We start from the raw sequence: 26,367 nt of genomic DNA, 5'->3' as shown, positions 1-26,367 counted from the left end.
AGCAGTGTTATTAATGGATTCAACAACTACTTGGATATTTATATCATGTCCTTAAGATATTATTCCAAGTATCTAGGCAAAAAAAAATGTGTACCATTTACAAGATGCACTGCAGCAACTCACCAAGGCTCCTTCTACAGCACCTTCCAAACCCGTGACTTCTACTACCTAGAAGTACAAGTGCAGCAGATGCATGGGAATACTATCAACTGCAAGTTTCACTCCAAGCCACACACCATCTTTACTTGAAAATATTTCGCCATTCCTTTAATGTTGCTGGGTCAAAATCCAGGAACTCTTTTCCTGTCAGCACTGTGGGTGAATTTACACTGCAGTGGTTCAAAAGTCAGCTCATCACCACCTTCTCAAGGGCAACTAAGGATGGGCAATAAATATTGGCCTAGCCATGCAGCGAAGCCCAAATCCTGTGAATGAATAAAAAAAACGCTCCTCTAGCACACTGTTTCTCAGTAACTGTGTCTGGCCTCATCTGAAAAAATGCCCAACTATTCTCAATATGGACATGACAGAAGGTTCACAGTTACACTTTAGTTTCCTTTGGCCACTTCTACTTCAATTCTCCTTTAAATTATTGCAGATCTTTTAAGTCCCCTTGCCTTCAGAGTAGGCAGTTTGAAAGATTGGTATTCAATCCATTCCATCCTTTTGATGTTGCTGAATTTATATATTAGGGCTGTGTTCTGAGATAAGTGGACTCTAGAGGTGGTACTTAGTTACCGGACAGACTCTAGTCATACTCTGGTATCTGTTTAACACTTGTTTACTAGTATTACATCTAAACAGGTTACAGAGTAGACACATTTCTCCTGGGCATGGTGTTCCAACTTCTCTCTCAAGAGTCTAACACATGACTGACTGATGTCAGTAATACATCATCATCTACGTCATACATTAGCATATGTCTTCTATTAACCCTTTATATTACAGGCTGAGTTTCAGAAATTGTACCCCCAAAGGGTCAGTCACCCCTGGCTGTACATATTGGGAAACCAGAGGCTCTCATCTCTTGACTTTCCAAAGTGAAGTGGTCAGTTCTGTACTACTTTCCCCAGTAAAATGTTAAAAGAAGCATTGGATGTTAAACAACACTTTAAATAGTGACAAGATTTTTCTCAGAAAGCTACTGAATTAGACAGCTTTTGTGGTTTACAGCTGTACCTGTTCAGTGTTTCTTGTTACTAATTGAACATTGCAGGAGAAAGATACAGAAAATTGTTTCCACATGCCCAGACAAGTGCTTCTTGTCAAAAACAAAAATACCTGGAAAAACTCAGCAGGTCTGACAGCATCTGCGAAGAGGAATACAGTTAACGTTTCGAGTCTGAATGACTCTTCATCAGAACTAAGGAAAAATAGAAAAGAGGTGAAATATAAGCTGGTTTAAGGGGGGGATGGGACAAGTAGAGCTGGATAGAGGGCCAGTGACAGGTGGAGATTGCCGAAAGATGTCATAGACAAAAGGACAAAGAGGTGTTGACGGTGGTGATATTAGTTAAGAAATGTGCTAATGGTAACATTAAGGGTGGAAAGCAGGACGAGCAAGGGACAGATAGCCCTGGTGGGGGTGGGGTGGGGGGGAAATCGAAATAGGCTAAAAGGTAGAGACAAAACAATGGATGGAAATACATTTAAAAATAATGGAAATAAGTGTAAAAGAAAAATATATATAAATTATTGGAAAAAGGGGGATCGGAAAGTGTGTGGGGAAGGAGGAGAGAGTTCATGATCAATTGTTGAACTCAATATTCAGTCCGGAAGGCTGTAAAGTACCTAGTCAGAAGATGAGGTGCTGTTCCTCCAGTTTGCGTTGAGCTTCACTGGAACATTGCAGCAAGCCAAGGACGGACATGTGGGCATGAGAGCAGGGTGGAGTGTTGAAATGGCAAGTGACAGGGAGGTCTGGGTCATGCTTGCGGACAGACTGAAGGTGTTCCGCAAAGCGGTCACCCAGTCTGCATTTGGTCTCTCTAATGTAGAGGAAACCACATTGGGAGCAGCGAATGCAGTAGACTAAATTGAGGGAAGTGCAAGTGAGATGCTGCTTCACTTGAAAGGAGTGTTTGGGCCCTTGGACGGTGAGGAGGGGGGAGGTAAAGGGGCAGGTGTTGCATCTTCTGCGGTTGCATGGGAAGGCGCCGTGGGAGAGGGTTGAGGTGTAGGGGGTGATGGAGGAGTGGACCAGGGTGTCCCGGAGGGAACGATCCCTGTGAAATGCCGCCAGGGTGGTGAAGGGAAGATGTGTTTGGTGGTGGCGTCATGCTGGAGTTGGCGGAAATAGCGGAGGATGATCCTTTGAATGTGGAGGTTGTTGTGGTGATAAGTGAGGACAAGGGGGACCCTATCATGGTTCTGGGAGGGAGAGGAAGGTGTGAGGGCGGATGCGTGGGAGATGGGCCGGACATGGTTGAGGGCCTCGGTTAAGGAAGAGGGAAGACATGTCAGAGGAACTGTTTTTGAAAGTGGCATCATCAGAACAGATGCGACGGAGGCGAAGGAACTGAGAGAATAGAATGGAGTCCTTACAGGAAGCGGGGTGTGAGGAGCTGTAGTCAAGTTAGCTGTGGGAGTCGGTAGGTCAATATTCATTACAAGCCTACCGACTCCCACAGCTACCTTGACACCAGCATCCGCAGTATTTTGCTTTTATCTAAGTTCTTCTTGTCGACTGGTTGCTTTGCAATTAATTGGAATTTAAAAATAAATATTTTTGTTCTAATTGGTTTAAAATTGTTGTGCCTCATCAAGCTCATGACAGAATCAATCCAATAATCAATTTAGAAGAAATTTCTTTCTCCAGAGAGTTGTAAGAATGTGGAACTCTCGAATGCAAAGAATAGTTGTGGTGAATAACACAGATACATTTAAAGGGAAGCTAGATAAATGAATGAGGGAAAAAGGAATTGAAGGATAGGCTGATAAACTTAGGTGATGAGGAGTGGAAGGAGGCTGGTGTGGAGCATAAACACAGGCAGAAACCAGTTGAGCTGAATGATCTATTTCTCTGCTGTACATATGTGATTCTTCATACTGGTTATTAGTTTTGGCATCATTTTGATACATTTTAGAGCCACACGGAGATAATTTTAATCAAACCTAATCCAAGTGGGACAGAGGGGATTGGATTGTCCGCCTGTTTTATATTAGCCAGATTTTACTTTCCATTAACTGTAAACATCTCAAGGTGCTGTGAAAGACTGTGAAGATTCAGAACACAAAAGTGACCATTTTAACCCTATCTATGTGATAGAAACCAGACGAGAGGACAGTTGATGTCAATCAAGTGATTAACTCACTGATGTCTTGCCTAGGTTCTGCTATCTTCCATTTTAACCTGATCTTTTCAGCAGGCAAGGTCCTTCTTTAACTATACAGATTGAGGTCCAATTTTAACTCTGACCTGATTGGGGAAACTTCTGCTTTCTCACCAGGTGAAGGCAGCCAGAAGATGCTCCAGGTCAATAAGAGGTCATTAACGCTAGGTTTTGTGCAATCCTCTTGAATCCATCCCCTCCCTGTGACACCATCTTGCTGGTGTACTTTCCTTGAATGATAGTTAACTATGGTCCAGTAAACAAAAACTCTCACTCATCGACCAGCTGCCCATTTCCACCTATTTGTCCAGGTCACCTGCTGCCAAGGTTGGATGTGCTTAGCACTTAGCCCACTTCCTGCCAACCCTGCCATTCCTCACGCATCACTCCCAGTTAAAATCCCTCTTAAAGAGTTAATAACATTCAGTTGGATGACACCTAGCAACCATTTCTATTTCTATAATATAGAAACTGACATGTGGCTCTAATGGTTGCAAAAATGCAGAAGTGAATTTATAGGTGATATCCATATAGAAAGGAGAAAGTTTTCATTTAAATGTTTTTGCAGATCTTCTCAAGAGAAGACAGCCCAAGGGGTTATTCGGAGTGATTTCAGCTAATGATTGAAAACCCATTTATTGGACATCTTCCAGATGAGTACTTTCTGATTACAATCAGAATAAGGTTTGCAAATATTTGTTCTTGCCTTGCTTAAAATTGCAGGTGTTTGTTGGAATGAGACAGATGACAATTTGATTTTCTTTATTACCGATTGCACCAGTTGCTGAACAGTCTGTAGAGTATAAACTAGTTTTCTCAGCATGACATAAAGCTTTATTACCCACAGCCCAGGTTAGAAATACAGTAAAGGCTGATCAGATTTGTTGTGATCTCTAAAACTGTTGGCTGCACATCAGTGTTATGGATGGATGCAGATATGTTGACTGATCAGTTTTGTGCTGCCAAATATGAAGAAAATACACAACATTTAAAACTTATTTTCCTTGTGGCTGTAACATTTAAATTATGGCAAATGTTTTCACATGTTGTTTGAAGAGTGTCAAGTCAGACAGGTTCTGTATTTTCAATGGTATCTTCACTGACTGTTTCTTTACAGCCTTCTGGGCTGAATATTGAATTCAACAACTTTAGATCTTAAACTCCCCCTCCCCCCATCCCCACCCCGTTTCCCCCCCCCCCCACCCCCCGCTTTTTTTTTCAATAATTTATATAGATTCTTCTTTCCCCACCTATTTCCATTATTTTTAAATCTAAAACTAAAACCTTGTTAGCCTTTCCACCCCACCCCCACTAGAGCTGTACTTTGAATATCCTGTCCTCCATTCTTAATTAGCACTTTTCTCAGACAAAACACCTCTTTGACCCTTTTGTCTGTGACATCTTTTGATTATCTGCTCATCTCCACAATCACCACACCCTCAATGTGTCTCTCTCTCTCTCTCTCTCTCTCCCCCCCCCCCCCCCCCCACACCTTAAACCAATTTATATTTCTCCCTTCTTCTAACTATGCTTCAGTTCTGCCGAAGGGCCATGAAGGCTCGAAACGTTAACTGATTTCTTCTCCGCCGATGCTGCCAGACCTGCTGAGTTTTTCCAGGTAATTCTGTTTTTGTCTTGTTATTAACTGACTATTCAGAAAAAACCTAATTGGTCCATACTTATCGATATATCCCTTTGCAGTAGATGAGTTTTTCGACTGTGGCATAATGGGGAAACTATTTCTCAAATGGAACAATTGTAACCCTATCTACTTGGAAGAAACAGGGTTAAACCAGGATGGTTAAATATTGGTATTTTCCCTATTTTGGTAGCTCATTTTCTCCAGCTGACTGAGATCCCCTTCCTTGAGCCTGTGGACCATGTGTTGATACAATCAAGACCACTACATGGCTTATTCTCAGCTCGTTGCCTTGCATTCCCTATTAGGAGTTGCAGGAAAAGCATAACTTCTTCCTGCTCAGGAAAGCTTTGCAGTTCCAGATATTCCAAAGACAATTCAATGCCATGGTACAAGAATGTAGCGTGTGCCTGTAACAATGTCTGTACTGTGTTCTGCTCTGCATTTTTTAATTGCTGCTGGCTTGATGTTATTGTTATTTTGAGAGTTGGCCCTAGGTGGTAGCTGCTTTCCCAATATGCGAATCGAGTTCTGCATCAAGAGACAGATTGTCACCGTGGATCTAAGGTAGCAGAATTTGCTAACAACTTCCAGCGGGGTGTTACTTAGTGCGGCCAGGGGCAGTTATGACACACCAGATGGTAAACGCTGAGCTGCTCAAATCCCAGAGGAAAACTTGAAACAACTGTCACAACTAATTTTCAATTTGTATGTTTCGAGATGCGGGCTTTGAATCTAGTAATAAAACCACTGATCTTAAGAGGTTTTAATAAAACTAAATTAAACCTTTATTAATAAGGGAAATTATTCTAAATACATACATAGATCTCCAAATTACCACTATGATAACTTCCAAATCCCCTAATCAATCTAACTTTCAGTTACACCTTCGTTAAGGTAACAGTAAGACAAATAGATTTCAAAAGTCCCAGGCAAAGTAAACGATACCTTGAACAGTCTGATTCAAAGTGAAATCTCTTCATTTCAGTCCCTGGGGGCAGCAGTTCGGTACATACAGCTGCAGGCTTTTTCACACTTGTTGGACCTTAACCCACCTTTGGGTCTTAAACTGCTTCCCTTACAAAGTTTTCTCTCTTTTATACATATTTTCCCCTATGAATGCAAATTTCCATTGTTTCACTATGTCTTTTGAACTTTATCTCTCTACTAATAAAAAATCTACCATAGTGCCAATTTCACCAGTAATCTTTGGGGAAAATAAATAAACACACTATTTCTTACTACTTCTGCTGGCTATGTATACATTACACCCCCTCCTTTGAATTCAAGCCACTACAGCTTGTTTAAAAATGCAAATGTTCCCTTTAGATTTCACATTCTCAGACTTCCCACGTTTACCGAATTAACATTTCAAACCTAAATTCTCTCCTTACATCAAAGCTCCCAGGCTAGCTGCCTCTAATTCAATTAAGTCTCACACGCACAGACACACACATAGACACATCCCGCTATTACTCTATTTTAAAATAAATTTCAATAATATAATGGAAATTATTATACCTTCCTAACAGGGGCAGTGATTGACAGCCTGCTCATAACCATGGTTTTCTGGATGCTTATAGTAAGGGAAATGTCTAATGTGTCTTCATGTAAATAGCTTATAATATTTGACCATGTGGGATGCCACAGCCCAACTCAGTCACATCGCATGACTCAGGAGTCTCTTTTCTTCCTCTTTACTTATAGGAATACTGAAATTAAATGCAACATTTCAGATGCTATCAATTTAGACAGTAGCATTTAGATGTGGGAGAGAGAGAGAGAGAGAGGCCCCAAACTCGCAGTGCTGTTAGATCTGAAGTTTGAGGTTACAGGATGGAAAAATATTTCAGTAGGAAACAAGCAGCTGGGTTCCCCTTCATAAATAATTAATGATAAATTATATCATTTAAGCCTTTTGGGCCAACTTGCAATTTTTCATTTAGACACATTGCTCCTTCCCCTCCTGAAGTACTATCTGTGAATCATTTTCTGTTTGTCTAACCAGATACCCACTCAGTGCCGAGTTAATTAATCTTATATGGTAGCATCTGGAGTGCTGCATTTAATATCAGTGTCCTAAGAAAATCAAACTCTTTGTAGATGGTTTTTCTGAGATGTTTATTCAGCTTTCCAGTTAGTAAATGTCTTTTCTTATTGAATAGTCTTTCCCACAGTTATCCTTGTTCTTGTTAGTTTGCTGCACCTTCCATCTGCAGATAATATGCTGCCTGAATAATTGAATTCTTGCACCTGTTCTAGTTCACTTCTTTTGTGAGTATATGAATATTTCTTGGTAATTTTGAGATATGCATCATCTTGGTTTTGTTCATGTTCACTTTCATTCCAAAGTTCATGCCTGCTGTTACTCGCCTATCCATTAGTTCTTGTAATCCTCCTTCTGTGTTTGTTACAAATGCTTTGTCATCTGTAAATGAAACTGATGTTACTGCACCCCACCCCTCCCACCCCCCGAATATTAACGCCAGATCCGTGTCTTTAACCGCTTCTTTGATTGTTACTTCTACATAGACATTGAAGAGGACTGGAGATAAACAACACCCTTGTCAAACTCCTCTTCCAATTACACAGGGCTCCGACTCCCCTTTGGGTACTCTCACTGTTGCTGTTTGACCCACCTACAGATTTCTTATGAGCTGTCTATCTCTCCAGCCTACTCGAATGTCTTTCAGCACTGCCCAGAGCTTAATCCAGTCAACTCGATCAAATATGTTTCAAAATCAACAAAACAAGTACATAATTTGTGTCAAAATTCTAAACTGCATTCACTTATTGATCTTATAATGCCAATTGCTTCTCTTGGCCTCCTTGCTCCCTGGAATCCAAAGTGGTCATCGTCGATGCAGTTCTGTGCCTTCCCACCCACTCTCTTCATGAATCATATCTCAGGTGCAAGAATTCAAGCATTTAGGAAGCATAATATTTGCAGCTTGAAGATGCAGCAAAGAAATAAGAACAAGGATAGCAATGTGAAAGGTTGTATTTGGTAAGAAGAGATGGTTACTAACTGGAAAGGTGAATAAATAACCCAGGATGTGGCTTATAAAGAGCTTGATTTGGAGTGTTGTTTTGTATGGATGTAAGCTGTAGACTTTCTGGAGGGAGGAGATCAACTTGCTAAATAGCTTTGAAATGTGGGTTTGGAGGAGAATGGAAAGGTTCTACTGGACAAAGTAACAAATTATGAAGTGCTGAGGAGACTGAATGAATGAAGAAATTTGTTGAACATAATTTGGAAAAGTCAGAGAGACTGGGCAGGACATGTTTTAAGAGGAAATGGACACGTAAGAGATGTTATGGAGGAAGATTTCAAAGAGGAAAAGGAAGGAAGAGAATATCAATGTTGCATGGCTTGAAAATTGAAGGAAGTTATTGCCAAATGAAAAGAATGGCATAGAATGGAGAGGTATGGAAATTCTACTATGAGCTAAGGAACTGTCTGTGTGAAGAGCACTCATGATGACGATGATGATCCCAAGCAAGTAAAAGGGAAGAAAAAAAACTCCTGAGGGATGTACATGTAGCATAATAGGTTAATAGTTATGGTAATGAGATAGTGATGTGTATCATAATGTAACAGTGACATCAGCAGTTATGTGCAAGAGATTCTGTAGAAAGATGGAATAGTCTGTACATAAGAGAGATGTGCTTACCTAGAAGCTTATCATGTACATAGTGTAAATAAAGTAGTTTTGAAACCTGAGTCGGACCTAAGTCACTGAATGAGTAAGAGAGGGAAACCTTCCCAATATAGATTAGGCCACAAGTTACCCGAAGAGAGGTCCAAATACTATTCTCTGTGGAAACCAAACCACAAAACATGGTGGCAGCGGTGGTGACGCCAATCTAACAATGATTTTGTGCCATCGACAGAACACCCATGGGGAGAAATCAGAAGAAGACTCCTTCAAAGGAAGAATCTGAAGACTTACCTTGGTAAGAGGCGCACTGAGAATCAGTAGCAATGTCAGCACCAGTTGGACAGTCACTGGCCCTTCTACAGCCATTCTAAAACCTTGAAGGGCTACATAGAGGCCAGTGTTGGGAGTTGTAGAAAAAACCCTGCCTGAGATACCAAGCAGCGTCAGGTTTACATGCCAAAGAGCAGAAGAACCAGGTTAGTTCATTCTTCTATGCAGGTGCCTGTTGCCGATGATGTCCTCCTGAGACAGGGGTAGAAGGGATCTCTGCAGATTTCAAAACCATCCTAAAAGCGTTCGATGCATATTTCAGCCTAAAATGGAGTCTCATAGTCGAGTGGGCACAACTCAATCGCTGATCCCAAAGACCAGGGGAATCTGCTGAATTGTCTCTTACAGACCTGTATAGGCTAGCCAGTTGTTGTGGGTATTGTGCTTTGAAAGATGAACTTATTCATGATCGCATTGTTGTTGGAGTCTGTGATGAAAAGCTGTCAGATTTTTTACAAACAAAAGACAACCTAACGCTCAAACGGTTCAAAACACTTGTTATGATCCCTAGCTGAGGTTAATCCTGGACAAGCCTGATCCCAGAGTGAAACGCCAGCTTGATAGATCCTAACTTTTATTTGTTTATTTAGATACGTGGAGAGGGGCTACTGAACAGAGCCACAGGAGTCAGCTAATGAACTTTTAACAAAAGCATAAAACGTTTATTAAACAAGAAAAGATGAATTATATTACAGTACCCCTTCACCTACAGCTATAACTTTACAGATATATACAGATTTGTAAGAATAACTCATCTCTGCACCGGTCAACAATGATCTGACTATATTAGTTCCATTTTCCACCACTTGGCCCATGGCTCTGGAGGCTATGACAACACAAGTGAATATCTAAATACTTCTTAAATGTTACAAGAGTTTCTGATTCAACCCTTTCAAGCAGTGAGTTCCAGAATCCCACCACCTTCTGTGTTAAAAAAATTCTCAACTCCCTTCTTAGCCTTCTACCTCTTACCTTAAATCTATGCCCCCGGTTATTGACCTCTCTGCTAATGGAAAAAGTGCCTTCCTATCCACCCTATCTATGCCCCTCATAATCTTATACACCTCTATCAGGTCCCCTCTCAGCCTTCGCTGCTCCAAGGAAAACAACCCCAGCCTATCCAATCTTTCACAAGCTACATAAGCTATCTTATTCTCTAATGCCCACAGTAAGTACACAGTCCATGTAACCAATAGGCAACCCGTGGTCAGACACACCACACTCTGAAACCAAGTGACAGATGCCACCTCAACCAGATGCTATGGATCTCTCCTTAACTCCCCTCAGATGCTTGTCGCACCATGAGCCAACTAGTCTCGCTGAACTCTGTCTTTCACACGAGAGTTTCCAATCTCCACTCTCCAAGAACTCACTTCGGAGTCTTCTCCTAAACTGACACTTTCTCTCAGACCCTTCCGCAAGGGTTTCGAACTCTCTTTCTGATGTTCCTCTTCCCTGGGTCACCATATGTATTCAAACTATCTTCCATGTGCTCCCTCTCACTGATTCAGCTGTCAAAAGTACACTACTGCTTCACATGCTGATAGCAAAGAGTTACATGCCTTCAGTTGTCCCTTTGGACATTCTTGCCTCTTTCAAGTTTTTCTCGCCTTAAATCTGCTCTCTGCAGCTTTTGTCTCTTTAAACCTGAAGCTTGGAGCCTTTCACTCTACGCTCACTCTCAACTTCTCTTAACAGTCCCTTTTCCCAGGTTCCTGTCTTTCCTTTGACTAGAAGGTCTACTTGGGACTTTCTCCTGTTCAACTCCCTGGATTTTGGGGTCTTTTCTTTAGCTTGGGACTTGCTATCTGTCCCCTTTGCTCCAGTCTGTCTCTGGCAGCTAATTTCAACCAGTTTTAGCTTGGGACCAGCTATCTGTCCCTTTTAGGTGGCTTCTGTTTGGCTGCTATCTTCAAACTGAGCGCAAAACTACTGTTTCTTTAATTTTACTGTGTGTGTCTGGGGGTAGTGGGGAGGGGGTCCTACCTATCCAGACCCCTGTTGCTGGACAACAGCCTAGTTTCTCTACTCTTGTTTGTTTAACTTAGCTTCCAGAGTCATACACCTCTCATTAGAAATGCAGGCACCTTTTAAAGTGAGACTAAAGCTCAATTTGGCCTTTTCTTAACATACAGATCAAGAAATACAAATTAAACTTAAACATTAAAGCTAAAACTCATTCCTAACACTCAAAAAATACAAATATAACTTACTTAACCAACTCTATTTCCTAACATGCTTGGCAGGCTGAACTTAGGGAGTAAAATCGGGCTATAATCTGTGAAAAGGAGATTGCAAGAGTTTTTTTAGATATATAAAGGGTAAGAGAGAGGCAAAAGTGGACATTGGGCCACTGTAGTAGTGGGGAACAAAGAAATGGCGGAGGAAGTGAATAGGCACTTTGCGTCAGTCTTCACAGTGGAAGACATGAGTATCATCCCCAAAGTTCAAGAGAGTCGGGGGGCAGAGGTGAGCATGGTGGCCATTACTAAGGAGAAGGTGCTAGGAAAACTGAAAGATCTGAAGGTGGATAAATCACCTGGACTAGATGGATTACACACCAGAGTTCTGAAGGAGATAGCTGAAGAGATAGTGGAGGCATTAGTGGTGATCTTTCAGGACTCACTGGAGTCAGGGAGGGTCCCAGAGGACTGGAAAATTGCTAATGTAACCCCCCTGTTTAAGAAGGGAGCGAGGCAAAAGACGGGAAATTACAGGCCGATTAGCCTGACCTCGGTCGTTGGTAAGATTTTAGAGTCCATTATTAAGGATGAGATTTCAGAATACTTGGAAGTGCATGGTAAAATCGGGCAAAGTCAGCATGGTTTCATAAAGGGGAAGTCATACCTGACAAATCTGTTATTCTTCGAGGAGGTAACGAGCAGGTTAGACAAAGGAGAGCCAATGGATGTTATCTACTTGGACTTCCAGAAGGCCTTTGACAAGGTGCCGCACAGGAGGCTGCTCAGTAAGATAAGAGCCCATGGTGTTAGAGGCAAGGTAATAGCATGGATAGAAGAGTGGCTGTCTGGCAGGAGGCAGAGAGTGGGGATAAGGGGGTCCTTCTCAGGATGGCGGCCGGCGACTAGTGGAGTTCCGCAAGGGTCAGTGTTGGGACCACAACTTTTCACTATATACATTAATGATCTATATGAAGGAACTGAGAGCATCCTGGCTAAGTTTGCAGATAATACAAAGATAGGTGGAGGGACAGGTAGTATTGAGGAGGCTGCAGAAGCATTTGGACAGGTTAGGAGATTAGGCAAAGAAGTGGCAGATGGAATATGACGTGGGGAAGTGTGAGGTCATGCACTTTGGTAGGAAGAATAGAGGCGTAGACTATTTTCTAAATGGGGAGAGAATTCAGAAATCTGGAGTGCAAAGGGACTTGGGAGTCCTAGTCAAGGATTCTCTTAAGGTTAACTTGTAGGTTGAGTCGGTAGTTAGGAAGGCAAATGCAATGTTGGCATTTATTTTGAGAGGACTAGAATATAAAAGCAGGGATGTGCTGCTGAGGCTTTATAAGGCTCTGGTCAGACCACATTTAGAATATTGTGAGCAATTTTGGGCCCCGTATCTCAGGAAGGATGTGCTGGCCCTGGAGAGGGTCCAGAGGAGGTTCACGAGAACGATCCCAGGAATGAAAGGCTTAACATATGAGGAACGTTTGAGGACTCTGGGTCTATACTCGATGGAGTTTAGAAGGATGAGGGGGGATCTGATTGAAACTTACAGAATACTGAAAGGCCTGGATAGAGTGGACGTGGGGAAGAAGTTCCCATTAGTAGGAGAGACTAGGACCCGAGGGCACAGCCTCAGAGTAAAGGGAAGACCTCTTAGAACAGAAATGAGGAGAAACTTCTTTATCCAGAGAGTGGTGAATCTATGGAATTCATTGCCACAGAAGGCTGTGGAGGCCAGGTCATTGAGTATATTTAAGACCGAGATAGATAGGTTCTTGATTGGTAAGGGGATCAAAGGTTACGGGGAGAAGGCGGGAGAATGGGGTTGAGAAACTTATCAACCATGATTGAATGGCGGAGCAGACTCGATGGGCTGATTGGCCTAATTTCTGCCCCTATGTCTTATGGTCTTAAAATACCGAGATTTCGGATTAGCCTGTCAGTTGGGCAGGCCCAAAGGTGGTAGCCACGCCTACTCAAAAGACCACCAAAACAGATGAAAGAGTGGGAAACCCTACAGCAACCTTCTTGAGGTGCCTACACTGCAGGGCTAAAAAGCAGCACAGAAGGCAAGATCACCAAGCAGGGGCTGCAAAATGTTTCCAATGCAGAAAGACAGGACACTTCAAATAGTCCTGTAAATCTAAAAGAAATAATTGAAAGAAGAAAGCAAGAGAATGTCTATGATATGCAGATAATTCGGGAAATTGGGAATAAGGAAAGAACTGAGATTACAGATTTCCTCGGAAAAGTAAAGGATCAAGAACAAGGATTTTGGTCAGTTACTTTGGAAGTTAAAGGCTTTAAAACTGACTTGAAACTTGATACTGGCCCTGGGTGTTACAATACTGGCTGATCATTTGGAATGGCTCAAAGCAATAGATATCCAGCATTAAATTGCAAGGTCCAGGTAGTACAGATCTTCAAGTAAAGGGCCAGATAACTGTCACCCTTCACCAAAAGGGGTGACATATTACAGAGACCTCTATATCATGCACAATTAAAGCCCCTATCTTTCCTGAGTGGAAATGCATGTATACAACTGAGCATTCTGGAAAGAGTAGGCAAAGTCATACAACAGGACAGATGAGTACCATTCATGGAGGAATTTCCAAAGTCAGGTGCAGAATCAATGGATTTCAATTCAGCAGCAGCTGATGAGATCTATTCATTGATGGAGACACCATCCACTGGATCCCAGGAGGACATTGAGAATTTTTTTTAATATTGGCTTATGGGATGGGGATGAAGGTGTCACTAGTTAGGCCAGCATTTATTGCCTTTGAGAACTGAGTGGCTTGCCAAGCCATTTCAGAGTCAACCCACATTATGGGCCTGGAGTCACATGCAGGCTAGACTAGATAAGGAAGGCAGATTTCCTTCCCTAAAGTGCATTAGTGAACCAGGTGTGTTTTTGCAACAATTGACAATGGTTTCATGGTCATCAGTGGACTTTTAATTCTGTTTTTTAAAATTCAAATGCCACCATCTGCTGTCATGGGATTTGAACCCTGGTACCCCAGAGCATTACCCTAGGCCACTGCTCCAGTGACAATACCACTATACCACGAGCCAGAAGGTATGGAAACTGAAGGAACTGCAGCAGATGGTAACCATCTGCAACAGGGCATTCTAGACCTAGAATGGCTCTTTCCTGAAGGAGGTTAGGAGAAAAAAGACATTGCAGCAATGAGTGACCTGTGGAAAAATGAGGCCCTAGAGATTGGTGCGCTCTTTGAGTATACTACTGCTGAAGCTTATGAAGCCTCTATGGTATTTTTTGAGGAGACAGCTGTGTTTGAGAGCAGAACTCTTAAAGTGTTCCACTGAACCTACTAATGAATGCATTGATCTTAGTCTGCTGTCCAGGAAGAACGAAACGTTTGATTCCATGGTGAATTACACTGCCAGAGTGGCTGTGGGGCCTATTAGTTTGGGTGAAAGTAAGTTGACTTCCACACTTCAATCTCATCAGAAAGTCATCCTTCTACTAAAGTTGTCCTTCAGCGCAGAAGCAGAGGCCAAAACTACACGAGCTTCTACAGTTGAAGAGTCCTATACAGAAATTTTGTCTAGATTTCATTCTGGAGATTCATTCCATTGTTGAATACCTTCTTACGCTGGCACAGTCATCCCATTACCTACAGTGGAGCTGAAGCAATTGTGGCAATGTTAACGCAACCTATAGAAAGTTATTTGTAAAGTGTAGTAGGTAAATCATATTTTCTTCATATCCTGCCGTACTTGCAGAATTTTTGTCATTCTTCTTCTCGTCTTCCAGATTTGCACAATCCTCAAATGTTGAATACCATTTTTGTCCTCAATGCAGCAGTGATTGATACAGCTGTGCAATTCTTCGTCGAAGTTGAAGATACTTCATCTCCTCAAGCCTTTCTCCGGTGTGCTAAAAGGGAGCAGAGGCTTCCTGAACAAGTGTTAGTTTGTCCTCTTCTTGTTCAAGACAGTGCGATTGTCTGTGTCCTGAAGCCTCCTCTCTTGGATCTGTCTTTCATTGAAAAGGTTTCATGATCCTTACAGTTCAGTCATCTTGGAGATCACAGCCCAGTTACAAGCAGCCCTGGAAAGCTGCTGTCCCACTGCGCTGACGTTGTGGTCTTCCAGGAAACAGAAGAGTGACCACATGCGTCTACAATGTCCTCCCGGAGAGCCAAGAACACTGTGAGAGATTGATGCTCTTTATAACAGTGACTTGGTGGGGGGGGGAGTGGTGGAGAAGAATTTTTAACAGTAAAGGAGGTTACAGAGATTTGAAAATATAATGTAAATAGTTAAGAAAATAGTTTAAGATTGTTATTAAAAAGATTATACGTGGGGGGAGATGTAGCACAATGGGTTCTTCATTATGGTAATGAGATAGTGATGTGCGCCATGATGCAACAGTGACATTAGCCGTCATGTGCAAGAGGCTCTGTCAAAAGATGGAATAGTCTGTGCACAAGAGAGATGTACTTATCTAGAAGATTAGCACGTATATAGTGTAAATAAAGTAGTTTTGAAGAAACCTACCTGAGTCAGACTGAAGTTACTCATGAGTAGAGGGAAACCTTCCCAGTATTGAACTCAAAGAGAGATCCAAATACTATTCAACGTGGAAACCAAAGCACTAAACGGTACACTTGTGCAGATGTGATTGGGTTGGGCTTTGGCATCCTTCATGGTCAAATATCCTAGGCTTGTTACATGAAGTAATGTTATGATATTTCCCTTACTGTAAGCATCAAGAAAACCATGATTATGGGACAGGCTGTCACATCTTTGCCCCTGATCACACTCAGTAACACCCCACTGGATGTATTTAGCAAATTCTGCTACCATGGGTCCACGGTGACAGGCAATCTGTCTTTTGATACAGAACTCAATACACACACAGGAAAAGCAGCTACCACCTTCGGCACCTTGTTGTATTTTTGTGAAACATGGACAATTTTCAGCTATCAAGAAAGGAAGTTCAACTACTTTCATCTTCATTGTTTGTGGTGCATTCTGGGCATTTCATAGAAGGACAAAAGCAAGAATGTGACAACTTAGCTGGCTTGGGCACATTCACAGGATGGAAAATGGATGTTTACCCAAGGATTTTCTCTATGGAGAGGAAGCTGGAGCCAAAAGACCTGTAAGACATTCAAAGTTCTGCTTGAAGGATGCTTATAAGCATGACATAAAGGCCCTAAATGTTGATTTTCACACCTGGGAGACACTAGCCAACGACAGAGGGGAATGGTGACATCATCTGTGGGGCAGCCTGCACCATCATGACAATCAGTGGCTGCAGCAGCTTGACAACAGGTGCCAGCACCATAAACAGCAACCCATAACAACACCTGATAACCACCTCATATGTGGCATTTCTGGTAGAAGCTGCCTCTTACAGATTGGTCTCCAGCCATGAGCAAAAGTGCATCATATGAAGCTAAACCTTCCCTAGTGGAATTGATTTATTGCATGTCCATCATGTTACGTAGGGAAAAGATGCTGTTAGACATGACAAATAATTACTTGAGTAAGATTCCAATTGGCTGCTGGTGCCCGGGGAATCAATGCCAATGAAAGTCAAAGAAAGAAAGATTTGCATTTATATCACGCCATTCGCTACTTTACAGCCAATGAAGGACTTTAAAGTGTAGTCATCATTGTAATGTGAGGAACGAAGCAACTAATTTGCACACAGCAAACTTCCACAAGCTGCAATGTCATAATGACCAGATTCTTTTTTTGTGATGTTGATTGAGGGATAAATATTAGTCAGGACACCAGGGATAAATCTCCAACTATTCTAGTGCCTGGCAATCTTTTACATCCACCTGAGAGGTATAGTTGAAGATTCAAAGTAAGCATTTATTTGGCTAGGTTTAAGGAGAAGAATGGGAGTTGTTATTCTGCTGGCTGTACACTATAGACCAGCAAATAATGGGAACAGGTGGAGAGGCAAATCTGACAGGGCCTCAGTTTAAGATCTCATCTGAAAGACAGCACATCTGATAGCGTAGCACTCCCTGAGCACTGCACTGTAGTCTCAGCTTCTACTTTTGTGCTCAGGCTTCTGGATTGGAATTTGACCACACAGCCTTCTGGCATGGAGATGAGCATGCTGCCAACTGAGCCACAGCCAGCGCCTTCATGAGGAAAGGGCAAGCGGCAGGAAAATAGGAGAGTGCCTTTTTGTGGTTCTGTACATGGGGAGCTTCATTGTAGAGATAGATGAAGAGTGCTTTAAGCTTATACTTGTTCCATGACATATCAATTTAGGATTAATCAGCAGCCTGTATTTATGTAGCACCTCTAATGTGGGAAAAATGCCCTTAAATGTTTCACAGAGGTATAATTAAAAAGGGATTCTGAGCCTGAGGAGGAGCTATTAGATGGGGTGGCGGGGGGGAGGGGTGACTAAATGCTTGGTCAAAGAGGGGGATTTTAAGGAGGGCCTTAAAGGAGAATTGGGAGATGGAGAGATAAAGGGTTTAGGGGGAAATTCCAAAGAGTAGGCCTTTGCGGCTGAAAGAATGACAGCAATGATGATGAAGGAAGTGAGGAGCATAGTTAGAGGACTGGGAAGATTGTGAGGGCATTGAAGGAGTTTGAAGCGATAGGGAATGGCAAGGAATTGATGGGTTTTAAATATATTGATGAGAGCTGGCTTAATCAGGGGCAGGAAGAGGAACTTAACATTCCCTGGCTCCAACACATTCAAGAGAAATATCAAAGGAAGAAAAGAGGGTGAGGAACGTCAGTACTGATCAAAAATGCTACTACAGCACTGGGAAACCATGGTGTACTTGAGGATTCAAAGTAAGCATTTATTTGGCTAGGGTTAAGGAGAAGAATGGGAATTGTTATCCTGCTGGCTATAGACCAGAAATTATGGAAAGAGATAGAAAGGCAAATCTTCAAAGATATCTCAGAAAAATGCTATCACCTAGGAAACAAGTTAATGTAAAGGGAAAGAATGGGGAAGAATTTCTGAAATTTGTATGGCAGAAATTTTTGGATCATTATGTTTACATCCAAATGAGGAAGGAAGCAATACTGGATCTCGTTTGGGAGAATGAATTTGAGCAGATCTTGAGAGGGGAGCAATATCATTAGATTTAGAGTAATTATGGAAAGACACTGGAAAGAGACAAGAAACAAAAGGTTAAGATACTCAACTGGAAGAGGGTTAATTGTGGTGAGATGAAAAGGGATCTGGCCCAGGTGCACTGGTATCAAAGTTTTGCATGTAAAACAGTAAATGAGCAACAGGAGGTCTTCAAAGAGGACATTGTTCAGGGGAAGGAAGGACATTCAAATCTGGAGCTCCCTGATGACTGAAGAGTTAGAGATTAAAATGAAACAGAAACCAAAGGCTTATGATAAATGACAGGTTTTTAACACAGTTGAGAATCAAGCAGAACATAGAAAGTGCAGAGGGGGGACTGAAAAGGGAATTGAGGCAGAGAGTGTATTAGAAAAGTTTAGTTATTATAAAAGGGAACACTGAATTACTTTATAAACATATAAATAGTTAAAGATAGTCAAAGGAAGGTTGGCTAATTAAGGAGCAAAAGAAGATCTTCTTGTTAAGATGAAGGGTATGACTGAGGTATTAAATGAATACTTCACATCCATCTCCTCAAGAGACGAGGATGTTGCCAAGGTCACAGTAAAGGAGGAGGTGGAAGAGAAATTGGATAAGATAAAAATAGATAATGAGGAATACCTGAAGGTTGGCAGTACCCAGTCCAGATGGAATGCATTTTTGATTGCTGAAGGAAATAAAAGTGAAAATAGCAAAGGCTCTGTCCATAATGACCCCAATGTTTATGGGGAGGCAGTGGTGTGGTGGTGGTGGGGAGGGGGGGTGGGGGGGCTGCAGTTTTGCAGTCGGAAAACCCAAAACATGTTGCCTTTAGGTTTTGCTCAATTTAACAACAGGACCTGATTACCATTTTTGAAAATAGTTTCCCTGGCACAGACAGCCAGACTGAAAGGCTTGGCTAGCCATTGGGAAATAGGCCTATGATACCAGGCCGCAACCAGGGAACATAGATGACATATGAAGAGATTGGAGAAATAGGGGAGGAGGAGATTGTGGGGGAGAGGGGTCCATAGAAGGATGGGGTGGGTTGGGAGGATATTTCAGGGCATGGAGGACATCAGGAGGGCATCAGACTGCATGGGAGGCATTCAGATCACTGGTGCAGATCAACAGCATTGCTTGGGGATCAGTGGGGGTTGGGGGCGGGGGGGATGCTGGGGAAACACACCTGTTCCTTCTGGTCCACAAGCAGTGCTGGAAATGCACTTACCTGCTCCATGCAGCAGTCCTCGGCTCCCTGTAGCTGCCCGGTGTTTCTTGTTGGTCTGGTGTTCCCTGTCGGCCAGTATTGAAGCCGGATATCGAAATAAATCTGAGACATGCTGCATAATTAAAACATTTAAATGAGGGAATCACCCCCTGGCAGCGGGATGGTCACTGACATTAAAACAATAAGTGAGCTGGCATAAGGTGGGCTGGCTTCGAGATAGAAAGCAGTGATGAATGGTGGTTTTTCAGCTGGGAAAGTATTTGACAGTGCTGCCCCCCCAGGAGCTATATATATAATATATATATGTGTTTTATTAAACACACACATACACAACACACACACACACACATATATATATATATATATGGCATTATTTCACAGTTTGCAGATGACAAGAAACTCAGAAATGCATTAAACAGTGAGGAGGATAAAAGTAGATTCAGATGAAACAGACTGATGAAATGGACATAAACATCAAATACAGAGACGTGTGAAGTGATACGTTTTAGAAGGAAGAATGAGGAGAAGCAACATAAACTAAATGGTACAATCGTAAGAGGGATTCAGGAGTAGAGAAACCTTGGGAAGGGGGGGGTGGAATTAGCTACACAAATCTGTGATTGTGGCAGAACAAGTCAGTCAGGTTGTTAAAAAAAAAGCTTTATAAACCGAATCACAGGGTACCAAAGCAAGGGTATGTTAAATTTCATAAATCATAGGTCAGGCCTCAGCAGGAGTTTTGCGTTTAATTCTGGTCCCTGTACTTTAGGAAGGGTTTCAAGGTTTTGGGGAGGGTGTGGGCTTCAGTTCTATAGAGAGACTGAAGAAGCTGGGGTTATTTTCCTTGGAGCGGAGAAATTCAAGGGGCGATTTAATAGACATTCAACACAATAAAGAAAAAGAAATTCTCACAGAGTTCCCTGGGGGTGGCATTGACACATATAAGGACAAAGTAGGCAATAATATCTTTCGATACCTTGTTCAACATCCTGTTTGTGACTCTGTTTATAAAGCTTTTTTTAATAACCTGACTGACTTGTTCTGCCACTTTGGATAGTAGATATAGAGAAACTATTTCCAATTGCAGGAGGCTTGGTAACCAGGGGATACTAGGTAATTGTCAAGAGAAACAAGAGTGGATGAAGAGAATTCTTTTCTACGCAATATTGTTATAATCTTTTTCACTCTGCCTGAAAGGATGGTAGAATCAGATTCAATGGTAACTTTCAAAAGGGAAATGCATCAATATTTGAAAGGGAAATAATTGTATCGCTATGAGGAAAGAGCAGGGAAGTGGAACTAATTGGATATTTCTTTCACAGAGGAGGCATAGGAATGATGGGCTGAATGGCCCCTTCTGAGGTGTATGACTCTATAAATCATTGCATGTCTTAAAAGAGCATGGATAGAGCAAGAACACAGTGAGAAGAGAGTGGCAGAAAGTGGACCTGGAGCAGGAGTGGCTGTGGTGGCCAGTATCTCAGGATTCCCATAGTGTTCCCTAGAGATGACATATAAGGACTAGGAGGGCAAGAACATCTTCCGATACCTTGGTAGCATTCAATTTTGATTTAATTCCTTGCTTTTTTTTTTACATACATTCATATTCTTTGCAAAGGAATAGGTCACTCACAATAAGTACCTAGGTGGAAGGAAGGCAACCATCAGATCCTTAAATGGGAATTTTGGAAGTATTGCCATCGCTTTTGGGCAGATATGCCAGGTGGTAGATGCAGGAGAGCTGCCAGGTTCAGATCGGCAATGAGATGGCTCACCTGTAATTCTGTGAGTGCTTACTGTGAGTATTTTGAGTATGTGAAAGGCTCGTTAACTTTTTCTGAATCACAAGTGAGAGTGCATCTTTCTAAAATGAAAGACCTTTGTGTCCCTCATAAACACTGGACACAAAGGAAAACTTGACAAGCAGACTGGCAGTTTTGTACAGCACTAAGCACTAATTCCTGCCTCTGACACCCTGACTCCATCTTGGCAATTTACGTAATTCAAGTATCAGCCTAGATGCATCCATTTGCGAGAATTTAACTGGTGTGGCATAGGGTATGTCACAGTGTGATGTAGAATGCACCAATGAGATGAAAGGGCTTGGGAGTGACAATGAGAACCGAGGGTGCAAGCCATGGCTTAACTGCAGAGATTCTGATCTTAGGCCATAATCTTCAATGACAGCACAATGGATTGGCTCAAAGATGACTTGAAGCTGGCAAAGGGGTCCTTTGTGTAACCTAATCATCTTGCTACAATTGCACTCCTTCCTCTTACTTTGCTCTTCCTGATTCACATACTGCAAAAGTTGTGCAGTATGTAGCAAGCTACCGTAGTCCTTGGACACCCTGGCTTGGACTACACTGCAGGTTAACCCCAGCTCTATCAGGACACTTGAAGTATGCTTTCAGAAGGCTTGTCAGCTGCTCCATAAATGGTTTTGGTGGTTCCGTGAACATCACTATATCAGTACTGAACTGGAATCTTAGAAGAATGGAACGAGGTCAACAGCCACAGCACCAGAGAATATCTTGGGTTTCCAAAAAGCCACACAGACAGTGGTGGGTGCTGCACAATGAAAGCACATGGCAGCTTTCTGGATATCAAGTATTCATATGCATTGTTAGGTATCTCTGGTCACTATAGCAACATGAATATCCATCGGATGAAACCCTTCCCTGTTAAGAGTGTCCCACACTAAGTGGTTGACTCATATTGAGCAACTAGTGTTCAGCAATAAATGCAACTTTGCCAGTGTTGGCAAAGATTGCCATGCTCCCTTGTCCATATCCCAAATTTAATTTGATTTTTAGCCAATTGGCAGGCTAGTATGTTTACTTTCTTGTCAGCCAGTGTCCTGTCTGTTTGGGGATGATGAAATTTCTGAATGAGGAGCTCCTGCCTCTTGACATTGCCTTTTCTCCATCAGCAGGCCTTGTTTCTGGTGATGAAAATCTTCATACTTAATCAAGGCAGACAAAGGAAATTGTTCAGAAAGGTTGGGGCCTGGTATAGACGGACCCTGGCTTGATTTGCAGTCTTTTCTCCGCTGTGCTGCACTGGGAGGGCCACAGATTATGACCCTGCAATTATTTAATGTTCTGTCAAACAATGGATGGACCACAGACTGAAATCCGATGCTTGACATCATAACAGCATTTAAATTCAATTAACAGACAGCCACCGGTATTTTGGTAACAGCTTCCATTTGTAGGATTGGAGCAGCGGGATTGTTAATTACCACCAAATCTCCCTCTCGCAACTGCTCTGAGACCACCTAAAATTATATGGCAAAACAAAGGAAATAAAGTACATCAGCTCAATGTGAAATAATTATGTTCAGATTTGCACTAGATAAGTGTAGATAATTTATTCTAATGGTCATATTCCCATTAGTTACATGGCTAATTAATATGTTTGAATCCTTTCTCTATAGATTTTATGTTTCCCTCCGTCTAATTAAAAGGATTCCACTGTGCTTAGGTATGTAAACCATTATTTTAAAACCATATTTTGTGTTTTGTTGACTAGTTAAGTAATTTTGGATAAATGTTAAATGTTTATGTCATCAATACAATTGGATAAATTCTGAAGCAAAGGAGAGCACTGAGGTCACATAGCTGCACTCCTGTTGCAGAACTTCAGGTGATGAGACTGTGGATCGAAGAAATGCCACAAAGCTCACCTAATTCATACTGCTCCTTCTCTCCCAGTGATCAAAATCCCAAATGGCCACATCCTCTGTTGAATTCTGCAAAAAGAAAAACTTCCCTGATGTTGCTGTTGTAAGTACAGTTACATCTGCAGCACATTCTGAGAGATGGTTCTAAGTGCCTGCACATAAGTTCTGTTGCTCATTAAAATCCTCCCCTTTGGTTTGTGATCCATGAAATCTGAAATCCTAGCTCTCCAGTCAAGAGTAACTGGCTTTGCAGCTTTTGTTGAGGTACCATCAAGCCCTCCCCGCTCTCCACTCCTGTGAATCCCTCTTCCTCATCTCAAGTATCACCCCCCCACCCCGGTCGAACTCTTTAAGCTGGTGTGTGGGAAAGGATTAGAAGGTTTGAAAGAGCCTTAAGGACAGAGGCCAGTCTCCTCATCATTCTCCTTTCTCTTTTCCTCACTATCTGCCTGCTTGACTGTGAATAATCTTCAGAAGAAAAGTTAATGAGCTCAGAATGGAAGTGCCAGATCTAGAGAGAGTGACAAGATAAAGTGACAAGATGCTCTGAACCTGGTGGCAGCTGTGTTCACGAAGGTACTATTGTAGTAGGATGCACTACTTTGTACATACTCAGCTACACATAGTACTGGTCCAGTGACCTCTCCATCACTAATAGCTAAAGCAGAGTACCTAGTCCTCCTACTGAATCTGCTGCCTTATGTCCAAGATTTTGCAGTTGGTAGCCTGCCTTTGCCGGGCCTTCTGTGCTAGTTTTTCCTCGAACAAAATTAACAGTATTAGGTAAGGAGTGTTGAATGTTAATGAAAAGTTGCCTTTGAATGTTATTTTCCAGCTGCCAGCAGACAGTTGATGCTCCAGATCCAGGGCCGATTCTAGAAGGATTCTACAACATAAAAGATCGGAGTTGTAAGGAGATGCAAATTTCTGTAACGCCCAGCGCTGCCACCATGTTGTATGGTGTTGGTCACAGTTCGGTAGGTCTTGAAGAAGTCTTCATAGTCTTTTGCAGGTTAAGTGTAAGACTGTTAGAACTATTTACATATATATAGTAAAGGGTACAAGCTAGGAGCTGTCTCCATGCTTGCTGGTCTCCATGACTCTGTCCAACACTAGACTGTCCTCTTACATCACTGTGTGGAAAGTACTGTACTCAGTGCCGCATTAACCCGATATGCGCCTGACCCTTATACTGCACAGACAAGGTTCTAAGTAGAGTTAATGACCATTGAGCCATTGTATGTTGTGTAATTTATTGTAATTTATTTTAAGAAATTAGGGTGATCAGTGGAGCTGATCCCATGGTGCCTAAATGAAAAGGGAAGGCTGTGACCTTGCTTTTCCTGTCTCCATCAGGTCATTGAAACCTTTGTGGCACTAATCTGGTGTTATGGGGGCGGGTGGGGGGAGAGATGGCACTCTACATCACTCCTACTTAACTCCACATGGTTTCGGTTACGCATTTCACTAGCTTTCTCCTGTGCGGCCCCAGTTTTCTTATTTGCTTTCAGAAGGACCTTGATTTCTGCAGATAAAAATGACGTGACCTGTATTTCAACCTCCTCAGTGTCTGAGTCTGCTGGCACACTAGACAATGAAGTTGCTGTGAAATGGCTTAGCTCCTGCGGCCCTTGTTCCGTTCTGAGAAGGCACTTGAGGGAGGCACAAACAATACTTTACCAAGAAGTCAGTGCAGTTTGACATGCTGATAAAAAGTGGAGCTAACAACATTGAGCTGGCCTGCCAGGAAGCTGCTGCCACTTTATGTTGCAACAGGCATTTAAACTGTGTGACTCAAAGCTCTTTCCTGCCAGCCTATTTTGGGGTTGTGCTGGGCTATGAATTACTGTGCAAATGAGCTGCCGTGTCACATTCTGATGTGCATAGTGACACTCTTCACCAGTGATTGAAATCCTTTCCCAGCATCATCCTGATCCCCCAAAAACACCTTGAGGAACATCAGGATTGGTTCATTTAAATACATGGTTGCCATGGTAAATGTGGTTATACATGTTGCAGTCTTCGTTCATGACAGGTCCCTAGGATAAAGACATTCACACCCACAACACCATTTATCATTTTTTTTTTTATTCATTCACAGGATGAGGGCTTCACTGGCTGGGCCAGCACTTGTTCCTCATCCCCAGTTGCCCTTGCTCATTTAAGTGTCAACCACATTGTTGTGGGTCTGGAGCCACAACGATTGCAAATGGTTTTTTTTATTGAATTCAAATTCCACCATCTGCCGCAGCAGGATTTAAACCTGGGTCTTGGGGCATTACTAATCCAGTACCAATACCACTATGCCACCACGTCACCTGGCTTTATTTAGCTTTATTCTGATTCTAGCTGAAGCAGGTTCGATAAATTAGCACGGTCATCAGTGATTGTAGGTCCTATACGTCACACATGCTGCCCAAATCATACCTGAAAACCACATTGTGTTGCAGATTGGATGCATTCTTGTTTCAAAGTGCTGGTAAAAATGCACCACAATTATACCAAAACAAAAACAAAAATACCTGGAAAAACTCAGCAGGTCTGGCAGCATCTGCGGAGCGGAACACAGTTAACGTTTCGAGTCCGAATGACCCTTCAACAGAACTAAGTAATAATAGAAGAGAGGTGAAATATAAGCTGGTTTAAGGGTGGGTGGGACAGGTAGAGCTGGATAGAGGGCCAGTGATAGGTGGAGATAACCAAAAGATGTCACAGACAAAAGGGCAAAGAGGTGTTGAAGGTGGTGATATTATCTAAGGAATGTGATAATTAAGGGTAGAAAGCAGGACAAGCAAGGTACAGATAGCCCTAGTGGGGTGGGTTGGGGTGAAGGAATCAAAAAAGGCTAAAAGGTAAAGATAAAACAATGGAAAGGGTCATTCGGACTCGAAACATTAACTGTGTTCCTCTCCGCAGATATTGCCAGACCTGCTGAGTTTTTCCAGGTATTTTTGTTTTTGTTTTGGATTTCCAGCATCCGCAGTTTTTTGCTTTTATCTTAGTGTTTAATTGACTGCCACTTCTCTTCAAGGAATGCCTACCTTGAAGAAGTATTGCTCTTCTCCCCATCAGGATTTACGTATCTCTCTTTTGCCTTGTTCACCTTCATTGCTTTCCATTTCTCTCCTGGTGTTTGACAAGGTGTTTACTAAAACCCGCTTTTGCAGCCATATTTCCTTCCTCAGTGACTGTCTCATTATTTTTAAATGTATTTCCTTTCCATTGTTTTA

General features: G+C 42.2%; 1 protein-coding gene across 2 annotated transcripts in view; it reads left to right on the top strand.

Annotated features, from left to right (window-relative positions):
- Positions 1-3,905: 3,905 nt before the first annotated feature.
- LOC144679150 (C-C chemokine receptor type 3-like) overlaps positions 3,906-26,367 on the top strand; it is a 37,433-nt gene continuing 14,971 nt past the window's right edge. The window contains exons 1-3 of one of the 2 annotated variants that reach the window (XM_078539512.1): positions 3,906-4,016; positions 22,892-22,938; positions 23,973-24,114. In XM_078539512.1, the coding sequence (XP_078395638.1) occupies positions 24,055-24,114 (60 nt within the window). In that variant the 5' untranslated portion in view covers positions 3,906-4,016; positions 22,892-22,938; positions 23,973-24,054. Of the gene's footprint in view, positions 4,017-8,972; positions 9,110-22,891; positions 22,939-23,972; positions 24,115-26,367 lie in introns of those variants that run through there. The other variant, XM_078539511.1, reaches the window with a different exon arrangement.

This window comes from Cetorhinus maximus, chromosome 3 (assembly GCF_964194155.1).
Source record: "Cetorhinus maximus chromosome 3, sCetMax3.hap1.1, whole genome shotgun sequence".
In the NCBI taxonomy this organism is placed as follows: domain Eukaryota; kingdom Metazoa; phylum Chordata; class Chondrichthyes; order Lamniformes; family Cetorhinidae; genus Cetorhinus; species Cetorhinus maximus.
The sequence above is the reverse complement of the archived record's forward strand: the minus strand, read 5'-3'. Positions and strand labels throughout refer to the sequence as shown.